The sequence below is a fragment of the Schizosaccharomyces osmophilus genome, chromosome 1 (assembly GCF_027921745.1).
Source record: "Schizosaccharomyces osmophilus chromosome 1, complete sequence".
In the NCBI taxonomy this organism is placed as follows: Eukaryota; Fungi; Ascomycota; class Schizosaccharomycetes; order Schizosaccharomycetales; family Schizosaccharomycetaceae; genus Schizosaccharomyces; species Schizosaccharomyces osmophilus.
The window spans coordinates 4,323,500-4,346,330 of NC_079238.1; the positions used below are offsets into that span (position 1 = coordinate 4,323,500).

Genomic DNA, 22,831 nt, shown 5'->3' on the forward strand with positions numbered 1-22,831 from the left:
GGATGCCTACTATGTGGCATGAATACAATCTTGAACCAAGGTTCTGCCTTTACTAATAAAAAGAAAATACAACCAACCAAAGACCATTATATATTAAAAATAGGTACATTGATACAATATTCAACTTCAACTTGAAGAATTTTAAATTCATATCCACCAAAATATTATACCAAGCTTACTTAAGATTGAATTATAACAAAGGACCAAAAAGGAGTTTGATAACATTAGTAAGGAATAGGAATAGACATATACATAATTATAATCAAGATTTTGCAAGGTTACATTTCTTGAACCGGAAGAGAAGCACAGAATCACTATGAACAGGGGGAAAAATACAATTCAGTTGTAAGAAATCGATTAGTACAAGTACAAGGGCCAAAGATTGATAATAAATAAAAAATAAAAAAGGTTATGAGGAAGAAACATATTAAACCACGACTTTCCTTTTTTCGACTTTTCGTCTTTCAGCTCGTTTAGGTGCTTGAAATTTTGGTAGCTGGGAAGCCGTCAATGCTGGGGAAACAAGTCCGGCTGCTTTTGGAACTTCTTTTGGTTCATCGGCGGAAACTCTACGAACCAACTCTCCATCTTGAGAAATAAACAAAGATTGAGCTTCCTTTTCAATTTCTTTTTCTTCCTGCTCTCGCCGCGAACGCTCGTCGCTGTCAATTGTGCCATATGATTCATCGCGTAGCAATGTGATAGCATCATCAACATTTACCCTCGAGCGTTTTGTGCTTTTCTCTCGCAAGTCATCAAGAGCATCACTCATTTGCATTTGCCTCTTAGTATCCATTGTTCTCTGCTCTAATTTTTCCATTTCATCTTCTTCAGGCAAAGCTCCACTTTCAGCCAATTCATTCTCCTCGTAGGCTTGTAATTTTTCCTCTCGCCAAGGCTCAAAATTTCTAGATGCACCTTTTTCAGCAGCATAATCGGCATGTTTGGGATCAGTAACAAAAGTAATTTCTGCCGCACATCGAGTACATCGAATATAAAACCTCAAAATATCAATTGAAAAGTATTTCTCTCCAGTTTTCTCTTTTCGAGCATTAAATTTCTTTCCTTTGTATATATATTCACCACACGTATGGCATTTCATAGAGAATGGCAACATTAGACGCACAGTCGTTCTTCCTCCATTGGGACCGTGATTTTTCTTTTTCTTCGGAGGAGGTATTGAAGGATCATAATCAGGTGGAATGTACTTGTTGAGGACCTTTCTTTCTGACATTTAGTGTACTTTTGGTTATGATAAAATTGACGTTTCTTAAATTTGACAACGCGTTCGTCAATGCTTTCGGCTTCTACAAAAACGAAAAGAAAAACGCAAGACTCAGACACGATTAGTTTCTAAACGCGTTCAAGCAGGTAATTGTAAAAGGCAAGTTGTTGATGGTACCGTCTATTCCCAAAGCCATTGATTTGGAGTTTACCGAGCTATAAACCAGCTCACTATATCATAAACAAAACGTACACAAAATCAATTCATTCGATTCATTCTACAAATATACAGATGGAATGGCAATCGTTTGTCTACTATAAAAACCAGCACGGAAACATGCTTTCAATGAATTCTAAAAAAAAACAATTATTAGTTTTGAAGACTTTAAACAGATTTCTATTAACATTGTAAGAAGCTCCAAATAAAAATAACAAAGAATGAAATATTATGGAAACACATATCGGCTATACGAAGGAGTAGAACTTACACTCATATATAAATCGTTATAATAATTTGCAACTCTCCAAAAAAGACCATATTATCCAGCGGACGGCTCATTGATGTACATAAGCACATGAGAAAGAAAGGGGAAGCTTTGGTCGCAGAAATAGGTGAACTTGAAACGATGAAGTGCTGGATTCAATGACCACATGAAAGAAAGGAAAGGAAAAAGAGGAGAGGCAAAGAAAGAGAGGGCCGAAAATTAAATTCAAAGTCATTGAATCAGGATAAAAAAAGGGAAAAATGCAAGAGAGAAGCCAACGTTTGATTGGAAATTCGAATTCAATGATGGAAGTGCGCACAAAACGTAAGTGTTTACATGGCAAACAAGTCTCATGAAAACACCGCTTTTCCGTAATACATAAAAAGTTGTATAACGAGGAAAACGAAAGATGAGGCTTTAAAGCAAGGAATCCAAATGAGTAAATACCTGCAAGACGGCAGAGACGACTTCAATAGATAACATCTGATCCTCTGATAAAGGCTCCAATTCCTGTCCAACAGCTTCACCCAAATTAGCGCCGACATTTGAGGGATGGATGAGGAATGGCCATTGAGAGAATTCAGACAAAAGTTCGTCGACTTGAGCAAGAGCTCTATCGCGTCTTTCAAAGTCTAAAGCTAATAGAGCGTTTTCCAAAACATTAGCTGCATAGGCAGAGCAAACAAGACATATTGTACGCAGGTAGCGGAATTGCATATTAGCAGGAAAAGCTGTTGTGCTTTCAAACTCGACAACACGGTCTGTGAGGATGGACAAAACACGTCGCTTTAAACCCTCTTTGATAGAGGTGTCTGCAATAGGATGAGTGGGCATATCGAACAGCAAGAAATTTTTCTTTTCAGTTCTAAGGATTCCTTTATCAACCAAACCTTTGGCAAGACGTTCACGGACTTGGCGCAGTTGATATCCAATTTTCATAACATTCCAAGTTTCACCACTCATTAGATCAATCCAAGACGTAACAGACAATGGTTCGCTCGAGTGTATCATCTTGATGGCTTCATCCAGCAATACCTCGCCGGTCAATTTATCATCCACGAGTTCCACCATGCGATCGGCCAACGGGAAACGTTTTCGATTTATGTCTTTTTGCATGCGCAGCTTGCCACGGAAAGCAAGCTCAATTAGAATGCAGCCCCGAAGAGAATACGAAATACTATCATTCCAAAAAGACAAGTACCCCTGCTTGTCTTTGAGACCCAAGAGGAGCACTTCCTCCATAAGGGTTACTTTTGGTTGTTTCTCACTTTCAGCACCTTGTTCAAGGTCTTTTGGGTCAAATGCAATTTTGTGATCGTCGTCACGACTCTGCGCTTTGCTTTTCATCAGTGCGACATTTTTGACTTCTTGCTCATTTTCGACGAAGTTGCCTGAAACGACTCTTCTCCGAGATAATCCGCTTGTCATAATCTAATATAATCTAATTGAAAGTGTTTGCGTGTGTATAAATGGGGTTGCCGATCGATTGCTCAACAGCCGTAGAGGATTATGCACAACTTGTTCAAATTGGAGGGCCTGAATCCGGAAACCAGTTGTGTCCAAGCTCTACTTGTAGAAACGATTTGTATCGTCTGTAAGAAACAAAAGAGCACACTAAATGCTTTCGGTAAACCAGTGGTGTTACTAGCGTTTTCTAGTATTTACTAAACCCCCAACGATCGTGTAAACAAGCTCCTAAAACAATACAAGTTTGTCAAAGACGAATCCCTTCAAGAATTACCACAAATTGACAACAGCTCCTTGCAAGCTGTAAGATGTAAACTTTGCAACAAATATGTTAAAGTCATACTACCTCAGTTAGGGTCCTGAAAGTTGAATTTAGCGAGTTCAAAGAAAGTACAGAAACTTGGATTTGAGAATACGCTACAGGTCACTATGTCCTTATTCGCATGTGTAAGAGAAGCAAGGAGGAAGAAATACATGGTAAAAGAAAAGAAAAATACCATGGTTGGTAATGAAAACGAAGAGAAAATGGTTTATAGGATTCCCCATGGAAGAGAACATCACCAAGGAAAATTCCAGGCGCGATGCCATCTATGGAAAGGAAAGAAAGATGCTTAAAAAGCAAGCCAAGATTTTATTGAGAAGGTTTAAAAAGAATGAAAAGAAACACTAGATGGGAAAAAGATAATAAGATTCACTGTACACGCAAGAGAAAGGGGGATTACAAGATGAGCTCGGTATGTAAGAATTTCTGTAGCTTTTGCAAATGTTGGGCAGAGGTAGAAGGAAGGGCATGGGCAGGCCAAGAGGAGATTTGTTGGTGTATGGCGAGAAAGACTTGACGAGTTTCCGAATCAAAGGGGAGGGCATTGGCTTCCATTTCGGCGATGAGCCGAAGCAGAGTAAAAGGATCTTGAGAAGCTTGCCAAAGGGCCAAAAGGGTTTGATTATAGACCTGGGTGGTGCAAGCTTGAACGTAAGCAAAAACACTAGTATGTTTGACATGGGAAAAGAAAGAATGAGCCAGGAGGGGATCTAGAAAATTGAGGCGGGCGACAAGCATGGAATCGCGAAGAGCGCGAGAAAGAGGAAAGTAAGAGGGAGTATCGGGAGAAGCAGCGGGTTTGGAGAGTCGCGGGACAAAGTGGGTAAAAAAGGTTTGATGGAGCTGGAAGCTGGTTTGGCAAGTGAGGAGTTGATGGCGGTAGGCGATGAGATCGGTGGCCTCTTGTTCGGACTGAGAAAGGGATTTCTGAAGATCGAGAAAGAATTGTTCAGGATGTTTTGGAGGAGGATGGACGCCGAGATCGACGGGAGCACCGGCAGAAAGGATTTGTTGATTTGCATCCTCTGACGGCGAAGGGGGAGGGTGACGAGCAAGAGCATCTTGAAAGAACCTCTTCGCGGGCTTTGGGAGGGGCATATGAACTGGGTAATAAGATTCAAAGGGATCCATCATTTTAGTACCGCGGGTGGGAATGTAGGTAGCGACAGAGGGTTTTGTATTTTGATCTTCAATGAAAAAGTCGAAAAGCTCGTCCAGCGGTTCATTTGGAAAGGCGCGATGGGGAAGAAAAGCAGAAGAAGGGGAGGAAGTGGTTTGAGAAAGACGGGAATGAGTGGAAAAAGCAGATGAGGCGGGACGATGGACGAGAGAAACGAATCTCGAAAGAAGACGACGAGGAGCAAAAGGAGAGATTAAACACATGGTGGGAGCATTCTTGAGTGAACAAAAAAATGGGAAAAGAGAAGAATAGAAATAGAATTGAATAGGAAAAAAAAAAAGAAAAATAAGGTCAACCACAACGAAGAAAACAAATCAACGAGGAGAAACCGTAAGAACCAAAAAAGCGAGTAGAAAAAAGGGAATACAAAAAAAGCGACTGAAGATCGTTTGGAAACGTAAAGAAAAAAAAAACAGGGCAACAATTGGAATTGTCAAATCTTTTTCAATGTAGTTTACCAAGAAGAAAAAGGTCCATGTAGAAAAGAGGGCATAGAGGAATGTTTACAGAGGCGGAAGGAGTGTACTAAATCACAATTGTAGAGGGAAGTGTAATGCGTTATTAGTTGATACGAGAATGCAAGGAGAAATAAGGAGAGAGGAAAGAAGATGCAACAACAACACACCAAGAGGAAAGAAAAAGAAATATAAAAAATTCAATGAAAAGAAAAGAAACATAAACAAAAACAAAAACAAAAAAAAGTATAAGCACAGGTCGGAAGGAGCGAGGCGCGTACGACAGATGTTCTCCTTCATACGCGCCTCGCTCCTAGGATCCCACCTTGTTTGGCCTATGGCCTCTTGTTAACCCTAAATTACCACGTCCACAATCATTGGACGTCGTTTAAACTCCGCAGAGGCAAAGCCTGTCCGATTGTTCCCAAGGGATGACTGCATACATTCGTTTGTTCAGGAATGTTTCTTTTATTGATACCTGTATCTGTGGAGATGTCTTTTGTATGTTACCTCATTGACGGAAGATTTGCATTTCCAGGCACAACGAAAAGAAAGCACACGATCGAGACGAATGCATGCGAAGAAAACATTGAAAGAAAAACAATTTTCTTTACTTTTATTTTCAAAATATTTATTAATAGTTTCTACTTGGATACTTTTTGTTCATGTTCTTCCTCCGCTCTTTGTTTGTTTACTTTTGTCTATGATGTCAGGATCAAATCATTGGGCTACCAGTGACTCCACTCAAATTTACGTTCGCTATGAGCTCATCGGTCAACTTTATGCGAATGCAAATTATTAGTAGCCAATCATAACTCTTTAAGAACCAATTAGGTGGGTCGTGGAAAGCTGTCACTTTGACGTCTCTACGTAACTTCCCCAAACGTTCGCATCATTAAGCTTTCTCTTAAGGGTGGGGTACCATAGCTTAAATCCAAATCTTCTTGGTGCTTGGATTCTGTTTGCCCCCTATTTCACACTTTATATAGGGCTTGGTTCCCCTCTTGGGCTGGGTTTTCATTTCGTAAGACGGTTCGTTTACGTTTTTCTCTATATATATATATATTTCTCTTTTGTCCCTCTACCACTACCACTACCACCACTACTACTACTAGTACTCCTAGTACTTCTACCTCTTTTACTATTAGCAGCTCCTCTGGCTGATTTGTTTTCTCAAAGTTTCTTTTTATAATAAATACAGAAAAAAAAGTGATTTGTTAGCCATCTGTTAGTCGCTGGTAAAAGAAGAAGAAAAACCAAATAATTAGCGTTGGACGTTTGTGGTTTCATTTTTTTTTAACTTGTTCTACCTTTTTTTTTTTTTGCGTGCATTCGTCTCAATCGTGCGTTCTTCCAAATTTTGCTCTCTTTGCATCATTTATTTCGAATCGAAATTCGTCTAGTGAAACGAACGTTTTCCTAGTCTTCCTCTCTTGCTTGACTCATTTCCACACTACCGGTTGTCTGTTTGCTTCTTTTGCATCTTGCATCTTGCTTGGTTTTGATCTTGATTTCGATCTTGTGTAGTTCGGTCGAATTTTTTTTATAGTGTTTCATCGTCAACTTCATCATCATGTCTCCCACTATTCCTTCGAACCCAGCTTCCCTTGGTGCTCCTCATCAACAGGGCTACAACCCTTCTTCGTATCCTGGCGACGCCGCTCCGTCGTTCACCACCGGCACCACAGGAGCCGATGCAGCTGATGGAATTCAGTCTAACCATGCAGAAGGCGCTCAACCAACCCACCCAACATTTCTCGACACCAATACTCCAGGCCTTCACAACGCTATGCCAAGCGGTGCCATTACTCCTAATACAGTGGATGTGCCCTATCATATCCCAAAACACTCTGAGTCTCGGAAGCTTAAACACTTTTATGCTAACCGTGCCGAACCAATCTACGACCAGACCGAAAAACTAGCTACTCAGGTTGCCGAGCTTCAACGTCAACAAAACAAACTCTTCGGTCCCTCCGGTGCCGATTTCGAACCCGGTATCCATCGTCTTCGTTTCAACAAGAATGCTAATCCTGGTCCCTTTGGTCTCTTTTCTTTCGCATTCACTACCTTTCTTCTTTCCCTCATCAACCTTGGTGCCGGCCATGTCAAAAACTCCCGTATCATCGTAGCTCCGGCCATGTTTTATGGTGGTCTTGCTCAAATTCTTGTCTCCATGTGGGAAATGGCTTCTGGAAACACTTTCGGTGGTGCTGTCTTTGGTAGTTATGGTTGTTTCTGGCTTTCGTACGGTTCAATCTTTATCCCATGGTTCCATATCGCAAACTCATATACGGATCTCGATGAATTTAATTACGCTGTTGGCCTCTTTCTAATATGTTGGTTCTTGTTTTCCTCACTCATCACGATATGTACCATACGTTCTACGCTCGCTTTCTTTTGCTTGTTTGCTACCCTTGATATAACCTTCCTCCTACTGGCCGCCGGCTACTTCAAAACGAATGGCGGCGCTCCCGATACACCTTTGATCCGCGTCGGTGGTGGCTTTGGTATTGCCTGTGCTGCATTTGCCTTTTATAATGCTCTTGCTGGTATTGCTACCATAGAAAACTCCTTCTTCAACGTGCCTCGTGCCGTCTTCCCTTGGAGTTTGGAGGGTCTTGGTCCCAATGAAGCCAACCGCAGACGTATGTATGATGATGATGATAGTGATAAGATGGCTTAATTTGCATTCCATCCTTCTTCCCTTTTACCGTAACTTTTGTTCCTTTTCTTTGAAATCGAAGGCGTCACCCAAATCTTCCGATACCTGTCTTCTCCTAGGTACCGTCCATCTACTGAATGAAATCACTTTAATGATATTCTTGGTTGTGTTTTCTCCTTTCCCGGTATGTTTTGGTGGCCAAAACCCTTGTTTGAATTTCAATGATCATAGTTGTTGTTGATAACGACGCTCTACCCTTTAATAGCGGATGTACTTTGTGTTCGCGCTCCATCCCTCTTACATTCTTTTCCTTTTCCTGTATATTTTTTAAACGGTTGGTTTCCATTATCCTTGTATTTTCTTTATGGAGCGTCTAGCACATGAAGTTTTATGTTTATGAATATGAATATGAATGGAATGAATGACGGCAGTCGATTTGTTCTGGATACGTTTGAATCGTCTTATCACTAAGTGTCTTCTGCATATCTCTTTTGTTTTTATAACTTTGCTTCATGAGCTCTTCTTCTCCCCAATAATTTAAGAAAATGGTTTTGCACCTTGTATCTTTTAGCTCCGATCATGCCTATAAGCACGTTCACGTTTCTAAAAGCACTTAGTTTCCTATATGCTTTAATTCTGCTCTAGCCTAGTTCCATTCTTCTTACACTCTACTGTGCATTAATAATAATTAAAGTAATTGTGTATATCAAACATTATTCTTCTTCTATATAAAGGAGCATATTCATCTTTTAGCTTACTGATGTAACAGGAGTACTAGTACTTGTAGCAATGTTATATCATTCATTGAGAGCAAAGAAAACATCAAAACATATTTTTATGATTCAATCTTGTTTTTATCTTTCTTTGAATGCTTCGTATGCCGTTCATTGGAAATTTTAAGCTTGTTACTTTGTTGCACAGTAACTTATTTAAATTTCCTTGGATATCTATTCTCACTTCTCTTTGTTTCTCTTTTTGGGCATTTTTGGTTTCTTGCAGTCCTGCTGCTTCGGATTCGTTTGGATTTGTTTGTTTTTGTTTTCTTGGTTTAGTATTTGTTGATTTTTAGTTTGTTTACCCAGAGATTCTTTTTGAACTTCTCTTCCCCCTATAAACAAAAGGACTTACCAACGCCTCTGGCGCACCATCTCTTTCCAAATCGGTTTCAAAGAACGTATCGTTTCTTGAAGAGAAGCCTGGCGACGTTGTCTTTCTAAGTTTGCAATACCTCTCTGATTCTAAAGACGACATGCTGAATCCAGATAACAAGGAAAATGAGGTTCCTTTTTTCGCTAAAAAGGAACCTGAATCCCCCCCTGCTCTCTATAGGGTACAGCGTCCTTTAATGCGCCGCCCTTTACAGGAATTGAGCATTGAGATGGTCCCTCCTCCTTCGTCCACTTCCGGCAAAGAAACCAACGAACCTCTAAAGAAGATGAAAAAGGTATTTCATTATTTACTCATCCATCGGACGATTGCTAACTTGTGAATTTCTAGACCTTAGCTCCCTCGCATGGTTATCATCCTTACAAGATCTCTACCAAGGTGTTACCACACTCACCTAATACTCACAAGCAGCCTCTTAAACAAAAAAGTTCGAATCGATTGATGTCTATGCGCTGAGCTAAACTTGCTCTCTTTTGCTTTACCCCTACTCACTGAATTTTCGCTGGAACTACATACATGCTTCTTCATTCTACTTCATTACCCCTTTGTCATTCCCATTCTATATCCTATCCTTATTACAGTATCGCTTTATCAAGTATTATATACCATGGAGCAATGTAATATCCTTTGCTTCGGTTGGATGGAATATGAACTGCCCGGATTGTATCACAAAGTGACTTGTGATGCCCTTTTAAAACCTTTGCTATGAAATCTTTTCTCTTGATCTGTCTTTATTATACTCGAATTCAATTGAATGTGTGAACTTTCCGCTTTTCCTCATGGCTACTTTTATTTCGTTCTATACGAAATTCACCAGAATATCATTTGCCAATATATGATTCTTCGACATGTTAATGGTCTAAATTTGAAACCTATTCTGTGGTTTGGAGCCTTTGCTGTTAAATCACAATGCGGCCCTCATTCTTTTACTTCTGCGATGAATCTCAAAGGATGAACACATTCGTAACAATTATTCTTATTCTCTACTTAATTGAACACAGTTATAATAGTAAATTATTCTAAAGAAGTAACTATTTGCTCTGTATTGATAATCTTATTCAACTCACAGCTCAATGCATGACGATAGCTTTCACATTTTGGCGTGCCTTTAAACAAAATGGAACGTAAATGCCTTCATTTCTTCATTTCGCGAACGGTTCAAAGCTTGGGCATCTAATAATCTCTCTCAAACCTACATATTCTAGAAATCATCTGCTAGAAGAGAGTTAAGCAATACAAACTTGCTTTCAATTCCTTCTTTCCATGCAACGGTGTTTTCTGTCATTTTTTCTTTTTGTGGGAAGAAAAAGACCACTTCTATTTGAGTGTAATCGAAACGGATTTCTGACATTTCTACCCAAGCATACGTGCACCACCATATGCAACTCAACCATCTGAAAGTATTCAACAAACAACGAGGGTTTATGTTTTTCTTGTCTATTTCTTCAAAGTATTTATAATCTAGTTACTACTAGGTCTTCAATTGTAATTAGACTGTCAAAAACGTAGAATGAAATGTCGAAGCTGTCGGTTCTTCTCGACCCAATTTTTTCCAAAATTTTGGAAAAATACGTGTATTCTTGGTACTATTTGATCAGCAAAGATACACTTTTCCCTTCACAATGTGAACAGGTCAGCAACTCAGTTATTTATGAACTCGAAAAGCGCTTGTCCCGTCAAGATTTGACTAATATTTTGTTTCATGAAATTCCCTTTTTGTTAACAGAACATGTCAAAAACGTGGAAGAAGCACAACAGAGAACGGTGATTCCGCAAGGACAAATTCTGAACGTTGACAGGATCTACCATAACTTGCATCCTCATATTGCTTTAGACCGAGAGGAAAACGAACTCATTTATTGTCGTCTAATAATGGAAGATATTTGTCGTCATCTCTTACCTGCCGTCAATGCTAAAAGTGAAATTGAGTATGTTATATTGAGGGAAGCTTTGGCTACTCAGGTGTACAAAGCGATTCAAAATTTCTCCGATCATGAAAAAATGTATGAAGGTATCCTTTTACTTTCTAACGCTTTACTACGTCCCTCTACAAGTTCTTGGGTGCTCTCTCTTAAACGTTTTTGTTGCTGGGTTTTACGAGCAATTAAAATTATCTCCACTACCAGAACCCTTCCTTATTACTCTACTTCTTGGTTCCGCTTTTATTTTCAGTTGTTCACGAAACAAGTTAGTCAAATTCCCTTTGACGAAACAAAGCGGCTGGTTTTTACTACTCTTTTCTACCCGTGGATCGTGTTGCTGTCTACCTTTTTTTGTGGTATATTAACCTGTTTCTTTATTGCAACAGAATTATATGACAAGGGGGCGCCTGAACGCTGGTCTACTTTTGTACTGAACGAGATATCTGAAGCTGAAAAAAACGGTGCTTCTGCGCAACATATATCACCCACCACCGGTACAGATTATCGAAGACAAAGTCAGCCGTCTATTGCCAAAGTTTCACGAAGCCAGCGCAGACAATCGGGTGCTTCGAAAAGTCTTCATGAACTGTCGACGAAATATATCCGTCATGAAGACTCCAAGCATCAGCAATCAACGCTGTCTCCTGAGAGAAGGAAGCCATCATTATTTATGGATACCATTTCTCCTGACAATAATGCTTCTATAGCTCTATCCACAGTAACGTCTACCCCAGTTTTTTCTACATCTCCAAGCCAATCTTCTACTACAACTCGCCATAATTTACTATCTCTTGTTCCTACGCATTTACAGAGCATGTCAAAGGAAAATATGTCACCGAAAACGAAGCGTAATCGAACGCTTTCGACTCCTGCTGATACGCACAAACGAGATCCATCTTCAAGTATGAATATAATGATTTCAAAGCAAGCTGCACTCGAAGCTTATGCTAAACTTCCTCTGTTACCTGCATTGGTTGCACCTGCAAAACTTGCAAGTTTGGTGGATAGTGATTATCGCAATAAGCACATTTTTTATTCACTCCTAAATACATTAACTGTTGTGATGTTTCCTGAAACGAGAAACGAAGAGTTATGATGAAGCTGACCATAAAAATCTATGATGAACGATTTACCTTATTTATTGATATAACCCTTTTGTTTTTGGTTTACCATACCTTGTATATGAAATGAGTGAAAGGTGGAGAATCTACTTAATTCTTATATGAAAGAATGTGTACTTACGAATAAATTTTGCATGACATTTTTATGTACTATACAGTTTGTACTGAAACCTGTCTTCCCACGTAGACTGTAATCTCAAAGTAAATTCTATAAGAAACTTTTTGAAGAGCAATGAATTTCAAAAAATAGACTCATAATTCTTTTTCAAGTACATTTTAAGAAATTACTGCCTACAACACCTCTTCTAACCTATTCATATGGATTAAGACCTTCGTAAGCAAATACGGCCTCAACTGCTCCCAATTTAATCTTTTGCTTCTATCGATTATTTGTATTGTTAAAAAAAGGAAAAACTAAAAGGACTGATGTTTAAAACATTCTTATTATTTGGCGTGTCTGCCTTCGCATCTCTTTTTCTGATACTCGTAGGAAGAGAGTGGTACTGTTCATTGAAAAAGAATGGTCTTAAAAACCCTCATTTGCTCGTCTATTTTGGTTCTGGAGGCCATACGGGAGAAATGATGAATCTGCTTGGAGCAATTGAAGATCAACAGTATCCGATACGATCCTATGTAGTAGGTGCTGACGACAAGATGAGTTATACAAAAGCAAAAGCTTTAATTTCTACTAAATCTCATCATAAATCTTCCATTTTCACAATCCCTCGAGCCCGATACGTAAAGCAAGCATGGTTAACGACACCCTTAACAGCTGTGTGGAGCCTTTTATTTTCAATTAAAGTGATTTTTTGGAATAAAAACGGTATCCCAGATGTTATTCTTTGCAATGGTCCAGGAACATGCGTATTTTTATGTTTGGAAGGATACGTATCCAAGGTAAGACAACTTTGATGGTCAATATAGCTAACCACGTAGTTTTTTGGGAAGCGCATTCGGATAGTTTATGTGGAATCGTTTGCAAGAGTAAACAAACTTTCACTAAGCGGGAAAATACTATTACCGTTTGTTGATCGCTTTTTAGTACAATGGCCAGGCCTTGCACTCAAATATAAAGGTGCCGAATATGTTGGTGTTGTTGCTTGATTAAATGTTTCCTGATATATCCTTGTTAATGCTGTTGTAAATGATACTCTGGTTGTAGTCAAAAGTAGATTAACTACTATTCATGAAATGATTGAATTATACAAAATATAGAGTAATTTCTTCATTCCTAGTATTCTAATTAAGTCATTCAGTTTCTCCAAATTGATTTCGATCCAATCTTCCAGTATGATTACAAACTCGACGAAACAACTTTTTATGCTTTATATACGTACATTCCTTAACTCACAAACACTGAGTAACAAGTTTTTTACATGTTCTAAGTTTGCTTCCGCTTGTACCATAGCCTTTTGATTATTTGCATCTGCTACATGGGTATACGTATGCAAAAGCCACGCCTGATCTTCTGCTAACGGGTGAAATGGAGGATCTATAGAATGCTTTTGCGAAGGAATCAATGTTTGGAATAGCCTGATAGTACAGTTGTTGGACGTATACTTTAAACCTTGTACTAGGTACTCATGAGAAAACCTAAAGAGAAAGGGGGTTAGACGTTTGTAGCCTTAATAAAAAAATTAGTCGATATCCTTACTCATATCCAAGATTTTCCACGAATTCCATTGGAGAGCCATTTGTCAGTTTTGCCCGACTAACTGGGCGAATTCCACATCTTCCTTCTCTCTTAGGTTCTGAAGTACCTTCCAAATGGATAGCCCTTAACTTTGTTATTTTTTTTTCTTTCTAGCTTGCGTACCATTGTGCCCGCTGTATCCAGTCAGACTCATTACTTCCTACCGTGTCTAATTGACCGCACAATCGAAGCCAAGAATCAGGCTGTCGTGGTAAATTAATGGGAACATCTACAACATTAGTCCTCTTAACATCCAAAGTCAATGCAGTCTTAAAGATTTTCGAGTTGGACCCAAGTGAGGTTTTTCTCAAATCGTTGCTAAACTTACCTTTTGGTCGATAGACCATCCAGTACTCATAAATTATGTTTGGTTCATTGAATATTTTCAAGAGTGAATTAGCAACAATGTCTGATCGTCTAGACGGTATAACTCCTAATAAGTATAGCTCTTGCATTTCATTGTATGTAGAACTAGTTAGAATGTATCGGCCAAAGTTCAGAAAATATTTTAATTTCCGGTGTATCAGTTTCCTATAATGATGGCTAGTGATTGTAATAACCCTTCTTTGGTCAATTTAAAAAAGTCGATATCGACGAAAACAGGTATTCTGCTGTCTTGAACCCTCAGTACCTAAATCTACAAATTTCTGGAAATTCTATGATGAATTATTAAGTGTTTATAAATTGATTAAAACACTTTTAACTTAGAAAAAGCTACTTTTAATCAGTTTATGTAGGAAGGTGTTATAAATTATGGCTAATGCTGTATTCTTACAGAACACATCAACATTGGTCAAGTTACCAACTGGAAAGCATGTTACTGAATGATCCAATCTAGAAACGTTACTAGACACTCAAATATATTCTTTTCAAATATTATCATTAAATATTATCGTTGGCTTGCCAAGGAAATCTAATATTGCAGAACGCAAACCGGGTTCAAGAGAAACATTAACAAACATAAAGAATTAAACATCAGTGTTATCTAACTTGAAATCATGAGTATTGAGGTAGTCGAGATTGCCCAAGAATAGAATCGGATAGGAGAACACGTTTAGCCAAATCAAAATTGAGTAATCAAGACCTTTCAACTAAAGGAAGAATAAAACTTTAAGGCATTTTTTTGTATGAATAAATAGACCCTTTTAAAAAAGTACATTCAATTGGTTCTTATTTTGTCCAATCAACAACCAAAAGACTGGTAAAAGCAAGAATCAAAGAGTTTGGAGGTGTAAAAATAGCATAAGACCACCAAAGGACTTTTGCACATTCTCTCTCAAAAACCCCGTTCAATTGACATATTTGGGTAAGTTGAATAGCAGTAGGGCTTCCTACCAAAAGGAAAATAACGACAACAAAAACTGGATCATCCACTGTGCTAATTTTACTAAAGTAAGATAACAAGGAAAAAGCGGGCAAGATTACCATAGGTACAACCACCATTCGACCGAGCAGACTAACGGCAAGGACGCGTGTGTCGTTTACTTTGGTAGGCTGTTCTGAACCCTCTGTCTTTGTAATATCTGTTGCAAGACTAGCACCCAAGACCACCAAAATCAACGGCACAGCAACATCACCTACCATTCGAATACCACTGGTAACACTGGACTCGACAAAAGAGCCTGGTTCAAAAAAGAATCTTTGCAAGGGGGGGATAACGGCAATGAAAAGAGCAACAAATAAAGAATATAACGGAGGGCTGAAGAAGTCTAGTAAAAGAACAACTGCCTTTTTAAACTTGGAGTCCCTAAACTCGGCGTCCTCAGCGGCTACTTGTGCATTTTCAGACTGTGATAACCCACTAGAAGATGGTAAATTCAAATGACTAATATCTTCGCGTTCGTTGGGGGTCAACAAATTCTCGATTTCTTCCTCATGAGCACTCCTACGGTCCCATAGATGATCATAATCTTCATCATCATCAGGTTGGTTGGGTGACAGGAGAATTCTATAACCGTATGACCAACGTAAAGCCTGACCAAGTTGGGAGAAAATTAAAAGATACATAATACCACGAGAAGCCACTTTCTCAGCATTGTCATCGGGAATTTTATCCCATTTAAGACTTTCCACCGTATTCGCCAAGGAAGTAACTAAGGCTAAAGGAAGAGAGTTGGACTAAAAAGAAGTTGGTTAGCGGCTGAATCCATGTTGTTCTTTTCTTACGTTTTGAAAGGCAATGCATGCGGTAGCAAAATTCCGTTGTCGACGGCTAAGTCCAAACATACGAGCCATAATGTAAGAAACCAGTATAGAACTAAAATCAGGGTTAGCAAAAAGGAACCAATTCGTAAAAGAGGTAGAAAGTTCTCACATTGTAGTGATTACCACATAGAAAAGAGGCAGTAAAGAAAGATCAATAAGCATTTTTAGATTCAAGCCATTACCGACTTTTTCAAAAACCAGACATGGTGTAAAGAAGTAAACGTTGAGATTGGAAATCGTCTAAATAGGTTAGAGATCAGAGGAAGCAAAAAATGGAGAGAAAGAAATTACCTTTTGAGCTTCTCTTGACAGGAATCCTTTTTTTGCCAAGATGAATCCTCCAAGAGCGATGACAATGACACCAAGATCACTCTCTAAAATGGGCTTTAAAAGGCCCCAAACGTCAATTCGACCGAACAGAGAAGACATGGGAAATGCAGAATAGATCCAATTGTTTAGAAAACTGAAAATAAGAGGCAAGTCCACGAGATTTCACAAATAATTCAAAAATCTACAGGGCCAATGGAGGTTGCCTTCAAAAATGAAAATAAAAACGGGAAAGGCTGTCCAACGTGGCAAGTATGATACAAAAAGCCCAAATCCTTGTTCAAAAAAGAACAACGGCAAAAAGTTTACGTCCTGAAAAAAAGATTCCAATATCTTCGAAACCAAATGTTATTTAAATGAGAAAAACACGCCAAATTGGTTGAATTGATTATCAAAACGGATGTTGGAGAAGGCAAGCAGGATACCTCCCATGCCTATATTAATACCATCAAGTAGCATTGTCACTTGTCAGGGAACGAAGGTATAAACAAAGAAACCAAATCTTGAATTCTTCTTTGAAAACTGCTGATAATAAAAGGGAAAAAATATAAAAAAATACTTGCTCTTTTTTAAAAAAATTGGAGCTGCATTTTCTTTTGGTAAATTGCGATAACACCGGTTTGTTTTCATGGACGGTTATAGAACGACAGCTGAAAAGAGAGAGAGCGAAAACATGTAGCATTTATGTATCTTTTGTCAGAAATTAAAGCTGTCTTTAAATCCTCAGAATTATACGGCGGTTACCATTCGGCGTATGTTTATGTCTGGACACACTTGATAGAATCAGCGCTTTTACCAGTAAGAGATTGCAAAAAAATAGTTCCAAACAAATATTTGCTATTTGATAATGACTATGCTTTATATGATGGTCCAGCTTGTGGGAATAGTATAGGCAATATAAAAAACGTTTTCCTATATATCGTATTCATTATTTTGTCGAAATAACATCATACTATACATAAGATGAATTACGAACCTGTTCTTGAAACCGGGTTGGAAAGCCAGTCGATCAGGTCTGTAATTGGTAGAAACAAAGAAAATAAAAGTATAATAGTACTTCTTTTTTAAAGGCTTCGTACGTACGCTGATCGAAAAGTCAAAGTTGTTGTCCCTACCTACTTTTCCCACTGGCTGGATTCATAAACTTGCTGCCATTTTCCCCTCCCAAACTAAATTAAGAAGAGAATTCTTAATGGACACGTACTGAACTATTCAATTTCCCTTATACCTAACCCAACACTAGCTGTGCATTGTGAAATAATCATCGCAAAGGTCAGTTTTTTCTTGGTGCCTTTCGGCCATAAATTACAGGGATTTGAAACCCTTTGTAACTTTTTTTGCGCTTTCATAAATTCCATTTTTCTATATTTACAGTGCTAACTATCTCTGCGTCACCCTTCCAAATGGAATGCTTTTTTCTTTTGTTGCCAATTCCATCATCCCTCTGCAAGTTCACCATATATATTCTTACTTTCGAAGCTGAGATATTTCCTCATATTGATACTTCCATCGTAGAGAAATCGGCAGTCTTGTGATCTTTATTCTTTTTTTTCCATCGATTTATTCAATCATTAAGCTGCCTAAGATTCGTTCAAAAAGGCGTTGTCTATTTATTTATTAGGATTTACGAACCAGTATTCAAGCTTGCCTCTCCACACTGGGATTTGCAGTGTCAAGTTTTTCTTCAGAAAAGCTTCCTGCTGCATTCATTTCTATTTTTTTTCTTTTTGTTTTTTCTTAAAGTCAAAGGACTTTGCTTGGACGCTAGCTACTCTTTCCCGTTTACCTCATTTGTAACATTAAAATTTCTCTTGTTTTTCTTTTAGTGAGTTACGTTCGCTTGCTTTACTTAGGGCAACACACTTTCATTTCGCGCGCTATTGCTTTTTGCACAGTACGTAAATAAACAAACGTACCTCCAACTGAGTGTTGCTTTTCGAAATTTCCCTTGTTTCTTTTGCTTCATTATCTATTTATTTATTCAACTAAAGGGACTCCTCTCCTTTTCAAGGATCATTCACTCGTTTTCAACTCGTTGGCTTTGATTGTAAATTATTAGGATTTTCTTGGTCCTATTCATCTATCATCGATTCTATCCATTTATTTACTCTCCTAGTGTTCTGTTTGTCTCGTAATTCTTTTGTTTAAATTCAATCTCTTACTTTTATTTAGAGAGTCTAAAAAAACCATTGATTTCTTGGACGAACAATCTGTTTTGTGAATTGTTTTTCTCATTCCATAGGGACGCTTTTATCCAACTAGACGATCCTAATTAAGTTTGATAATTATCAATCAATTACTTTGCAATTTATATGCTCGAAAACGGAAGTTTCCAGTTTGTTTTGAGCTCGAGCTTACATACTTCATATTCTTGATTTCTGGTTTCTACGCATTTCGCACCTGCATATACTTCTTCTACATTAACATATCCTTTATGTCGATTCAAGATTCAGGATATCATTATCCTGACACTCCACCCCTTCGATTTTCTTCACAGGAGCTTTCTGACTCGACAATATCCGTCGCCTCAACCTCCAAATCGCAAATTCAAAAAGGACTGTACCAGACGCTGATTGCCAATTCTAATCCTTCTTCTTCTATTCAGAATAATGTAGCAGCTTTGTCCGCTTCTCGCGCACCAACTTATCCCCGTCATACAAAGCGAGCAAGGCGAACAAAAAGATCAAAGGCAGAAGCACCAAGTATAAAACGGGCACGAATGCATCGAAGCAAAACGACAAGCGATTTATCATCCCTTGAAAACAAGGCATTAGCCATAAAGTCAAAACCCTCCAGCACTTTATCGAATTCACAGTCTTCAGAGAATATTCCAACTGCCTCTGAATTAAAATCCCGCAAAGCTACTCTTGAATCTCGCTTCCATCGCTTGTCAAAAGCTCTCGCTGAATACTACTCTAGCCAAATGGAAAAAGCAGAACATGGTATTCATACAAATAAACACCCTGTGATTAATCAGGAGCTTCAACTTTTCGCTGCCGATTACGATTATCGGATACGAATCTCTACTAATTCAGCAACCCTTATTCAACGTCAGTTAGAGCATTACCTTTCCTACAGGCTCCAAACAATTTCAAAAAACTATCAAAGGTATGCTATGCTTATACGGCAACACTTATTATGCAAAACGATGAAACGGTATCAAAATCTGTGTGGACGCCGTCTATACGATAACATGACTCCAATATCCAACCCTTCTACGACCCAGCAAGAATTTAAGCCAGCTCAACAAATTTCCGAATCTACCTTACCTCGCGTGGCCCCTATATTCTTACCTCAAATCCCAAGTGTCCTTTCCGACCAACAAGCCCTAGATGATTTGGCTCTTTGCAATGTCTAGCTATGAATTTATATAGGACTAAAAAATGCGACGCATTTCACGGTTGCGTTTATTGTTACTTTTATATATCCTATATACAATATTATATTTCTATTTATATAAATGCGAGCCAATGCCCCACGAGAACGATCAAGTCGTAGTCAAAGCCCTTCACATATAACTGCATACATTAACATCATTGAAAGTACCACAATCTAAAGCTTATGCCAATATTTTACGCGCTTGGTTATTTACAAAATGCATTATATTCAGATATTAATATACATAATCAATGAAAAAACCCATGTTTCACGAGATTCAATTAATGTACCAAAACCTTTTTAAAACCTCATAAACATAACGTTCCTCAACCAGCTTCAACCGTAATGTCGCTATACATCGGTATTTATCCAGCTATTCGGGTTTGAGTTTTTCAATTTAATAGAAGAAACCAAGGATCTTACCACCAGTATCCTTGGCGCGAGCTTCGTTGTGAGACATGATACCACGGGAGGTGGTCAAGACGATGATACCAACTTGACGAGAAGGCAAAAGGTTGTTGACCCACTTTTCAATGTCCTTAATCTTGATGTTGAAGCGGGGAGAGATAACACCACACTTGTTGATGCGGCCGTTCAACTGGATAACAATCTTGCCAGAACGATGGTCATCAATTTCTTCGAATTCGTCAATGTAACCGTGCTTTTGCATGACAGTCAAGAACTTGACAATGACCTTGGAAGAAGGACGGATAAGCACTTGACGACGTCCACGACGCTCAGCGTTGACAATATTGTTCAAGCAGTCAGAAAGAACGGATTGACGGACCATTTTGTTTTTCTAATGAAAGCGTTAGATTTCTCTTGAGTGTCTTGTTTAAAGATTCAAGAAAAAGAGTCAAGTTATTGAGTACATTAGCTCAGTGAAGAACTAATGTTGTTCAATAACCACACGCTTGCATCTTTCCTCTGTTGGAATCATACCTATTGTTTAAGATTTTATTTTTCAAACAGTTTTAGATAGCTGATGAAGGCAGAATTAAAACACGTCGCCAAATAGAGTGGTTCGTTCCCAAAAACAGTCACTAAACCCTACCCTAATATATATTATATGATTTTGGATTCTTATATCGGATATTATTGTAAAGTAAAAGCAAACCAATATGATATAATCAATTAAATAAATAAATAAAATAGCATTTTTATGGATCGGACACTTGAGACATTGAGATTATTATTCTGTAGGATTCTCAAAGTACAAGGATCTAGCACGGGTTTTTACTCGATCAACAGGTGTCATGTTAATCTTTACTTTTGCGTTTTTGGTGCCTAAACCAACACCTGGCAGGTAAGCTGTCGGCTCCAATGATTCTTGCGAATATACTTCAGTAGACTTGTTTCCAAGGGACAGATCAGGCAATGGTGAGAAGTTGGGCTCTTTCAAAGAATCGGTATTATCAGTAATGTGGATAGCTCTTCTTTCAGTAGCTCTGTCTCTATAATCAGGGCGCTCGATTTCTCGAATACGTTTCATGAATCCATCAGCAGCATTAACAAGGGGATTATTCTTCAAGTTCTTCTGGTGCAGAAAAGATTGTGTCAAGTGCTTCAGTATATGACCCCAGCTGTGAAACTTTCTTTCACATAAGACACAGATAAGCGATGATTTCCAAATGTATTGTAGAAGAAATTTCTCTTCTTCTTCAGTAAGTTCAGGCACATCCTCCGTTAATTCTTTCTGGGCGCCTTGCCAACGTGCCAAAGTAAGAGCAATCTATAAATGTTAATAAAAAAGGTTGGTATGTGTATAGACAATACCTTTTTGTTTGAGGGAGGTTCCGCCGGGGTTGTCCTTGCTCGCTTTTCTTTCTTTTGTTTCAATGCCTTTTCAATTGGTTTAAATTGCTCTTGGTCAACATTCTCGGGGATGAATATAGAGCAGTATAGATTCTCGTCCCAATAAACACGATATCCGTCTTTAGTAGGAAATTTCCAATCATCAACTTGTCCTTGGGCTGGAACAAACACTCCTTCATGAATATAATCAACAAACACTTTCCGAGAAGCAATCGTGAAGGGTTTTCCTATAAATGTTCGCGCCTTTGTTAACGTTTTGGCAGCCTCATCAACATTTGATAATTCAATAATGGCATAGCTACAAAACAAATTATCTTTTTTTCGTCGAATCATAAATAATCTTTGGACATTGCATTCCAATCTTGACAAGCCTTTGAGAAGTGTAAGATCAGTTAAAGAGCGATCTAAGTTTCTTAATAACAGATATAAACTAGGAATATCGCCAGCATCATTGCTTCCATTTCGTTCTGTATTGTCAACATACGATCGTAAAGTTTTACACTTGAAGCAGGCATCTCGAAATGAATAGTTCAACAAATCACACTAAAATAGTTAGTGAATGTCAAAATTGGTCTAGTAGAAATACGTTTTCACATTTCCATCCATCAATTTCCTCTCGAGCTTCTCTTGAGTAGCGGACACTAATGTTTCTACCATCAATATGAATTGAAGGAAAATATCTTTCCATCCATTGTTTCGAACTAGTCAAAGATATGAACTTTACAAAGCTATAGCGCTTCGATTCACGAGTAACTTTATCGCGTATAAGTACAATACTGTCAATTTCCGCACCGGTTTCGCTCATCACTTCTAAAATCTTCAAATAGATGGTAAGCCTATGGAATTAATATATATTTAGTTCGTACGTGTTTCTCATCTGTTGAGGAAGCCAACCCTTGCAGAATAATTTCTTGGTTTGGCACTCCCGCAAATCTTGGAGCGAAGTTGGCTTTAAAATTTGTTTCATCCTTTCTCTCAACATCTTCGTCCATATCGCTGCCGTTCTCCTGAATGATGTTTCTCTCTGTGTTTACGAGGGTATCCATATTTGAAACAGACTTCTTCATCGAGCCTAATTTTTCTTGCTTATGCTCATTGTTTCTACCTAAAATCATAAAAAATAAAGTGAAAAGTGAAAAAAAAATAATACTCCCTTCCAAACGAAAATGGGTTGGTTGTTTTCTTGTCTTAGCACTTATAAGGAATGTCCAAATTTTGACACATATGTTCGGCATGCCTACTGTTCCAAAATATACTGTTTCATTTAGACGAAACTATTAAACTAGCAAACAAAACTAAAACGTTTAATTAAAGTAAGCACAAAACAAGATACCAGTACAACTACAAAGCACTAGTTTCAAACTTGTCAACATAATCGCAACTCTATAATCCCATTTTCTCTAAACTA

The 22,831-nt window shown here is 38.2% G+C and overlaps 12 protein-coding genes across 12 annotated transcripts; 5 read left to right on the forward strand and 7 right to left on the reverse strand.

Moving 5' to 3' along the window:
- Positions 1–427: 427 nt before the first annotated feature.
- Positions 428–1,234, reverse strand: cwf16 (splicing factor Cwf16; the record flags this gene model as incomplete). Its single annotated transcript, XM_056180757.1, has 1 exon — positions 428–1,234. The coding sequence occupies one exon, from the start codon at positions 1,232–1,234 to the stop codon at positions 428–430; it is 807 nt and encodes a 268-aa protein (XP_056035927.1).
- Positions 1,235–2,126: 892 nt separating this feature from the next.
- Positions 2,127–3,137, reverse strand: gpp74 (Golgi phosphoprotein 3 family Vps74; the record flags this gene model as incomplete). Its single annotated transcript, XM_056180758.1, has 1 exon — positions 2,127–3,137. One exon carries the CDS (start codon positions 3,135–3,137, stop codon positions 2,127–2,129), a length of 1,011 nt encoding a protein of 336 aa, XP_056035926.1.
- A 757-nt stretch (positions 3,138–3,894) lies between these two features.
- mtf2 (mitochondrial translation protein Mtf2) lies at positions 3,895–4,881 on the reverse strand (the record flags this gene model as incomplete). Its single annotated transcript, XM_056180759.1, has 1 exon — positions 3,895–4,881. The coding sequence occupies one exon, from the start codon at positions 4,879–4,881 to the stop codon at positions 3,895–3,897; it is 987 nt and encodes a 328-aa protein (XP_056035929.1).
- A 1,825-nt stretch (positions 4,882–6,706) lies between these two features.
- Positions 6,707–7,816, forward strand: mug86 (plasma membrane acetate transmembrane transporter; the record flags this gene model as incomplete). The annotated part of the gene is made up of 1 exon (XM_056180760.1): positions 6,707–7,816. The coding sequence occupies one exon, from the start codon at positions 6,707–6,709 to the stop codon at positions 7,814–7,816; it is 1,110 nt and encodes a 369-aa protein (XP_056035928.1).
- A 1,228-nt stretch (positions 7,817–9,044) lies between these two features.
- mes1 (meiotic APC inhibitor Mes1) lies at positions 9,045–9,418 on the forward strand (the record flags this gene model as incomplete). Its single annotated transcript, XM_056180761.1, has 2 exons — positions 9,045–9,239; positions 9,293–9,418. 2 exons carry the CDS (start codon positions 9,045–9,047, stop codon positions 9,416–9,418), a joined length of 321 nt encoding a protein of 106 aa, XP_056035935.1.
- A 1,059-nt stretch (positions 9,419–10,477) lies between these two features.
- Positions 10,478–11,980, forward strand: pxa1 (PXA domain protein Pxa1; the record flags this gene model as incomplete). Its single annotated transcript, XM_056180762.1, has 1 exon — positions 10,478–11,980. The coding sequence occupies one exon, from the start codon at positions 10,478–10,480 to the stop codon at positions 11,978–11,980; it is 1,503 nt and encodes a 500-aa protein (XP_056035934.1).
- Positions 11,981–12,431: 451 nt separating this feature from the next.
- Positions 12,432–13,109, forward strand: alg14 (UDP-GlcNAc transferase associated protein Alg14; the record flags this gene model as incomplete). Its single annotated transcript, XM_056180763.1, has 2 exons — positions 12,432–12,902; positions 12,942–13,109. The coding sequence occupies 2 exons, from the start codon at positions 12,432–12,434 to the stop codon at positions 13,107–13,109; spliced, it is 639 nt and encodes a 212-aa protein (XP_056035720.1).
- A 221-nt stretch (positions 13,110–13,330) lies between these two features.
- On the reverse strand, positions 13,331–14,153 carry med18 (mediator complex subunit Med18; the record flags this gene model as incomplete). Its single annotated transcript, XM_056180764.1, has 4 exons — positions 13,331–13,598; positions 13,660–13,782; positions 13,822–13,927; positions 14,027–14,153. 4 exons carry the CDS (start codon positions 14,151–14,153, stop codon positions 13,331–13,333), a joined length of 624 nt encoding a protein of 207 aa, XP_056035721.1.
- Positions 14,154–14,868: 715 nt separating this feature from the next.
- Positions 14,869–16,332, reverse strand: SOMG_01972 (auxin family transmembrane transporter; the record flags this gene model as incomplete). Its single annotated transcript, XM_056180765.1, has 4 exons — positions 14,869–15,816; positions 15,865–15,955; positions 16,013–16,143; positions 16,195–16,332. The coding sequence occupies 4 exons, from the start codon at positions 16,330–16,332 to the stop codon at positions 14,869–14,871; spliced, it is 1,308 nt and encodes a 435-aa protein (XP_056035718.1).
- Positions 16,333–18,664: 2,332 nt separating this feature from the next.
- mug165 (Clr6 histone deacetylase complex subunit Mug165) lies at positions 18,665–19,588 on the forward strand (the record flags this gene model as incomplete). The annotated part of the gene is made up of 1 exon (XM_056180766.1): positions 18,665–19,588. The coding sequence occupies one exon, from the start codon at positions 18,665–18,667 to the stop codon at positions 19,586–19,588; it is 924 nt and encodes a 307-aa protein (XP_056035719.1).
- A 417-nt stretch (positions 19,589–20,005) lies between these two features.
- rps2202 (40S ribosomal protein S15a) lies at positions 20,006–20,398 on the reverse strand (the record flags this gene model as incomplete). The annotated part of the gene is made up of 1 exon (XM_056180767.1): positions 20,006–20,398. The coding sequence occupies one exon, from the start codon at positions 20,396–20,398 to the stop codon at positions 20,006–20,008; it is 393 nt and encodes a 130-aa protein (XP_056035716.1).
- A 402-nt stretch (positions 20,399–20,800) lies between these two features.
- On the reverse strand, positions 20,801–22,538 carry rbm10 (RNA-binding protein Rbm10; the record flags this gene model as incomplete). Its single annotated transcript, XM_056180768.1, has 4 exons — positions 20,801–21,340; positions 21,385–21,966; positions 22,010–22,240; positions 22,290–22,538. 4 exons carry the CDS (start codon positions 22,536–22,538, stop codon positions 20,801–20,803), a joined length of 1,602 nt encoding a protein of 533 aa, XP_056035717.1.
- Between the last annotated feature and the right edge of the window lie 293 nt (positions 22,539–22,831).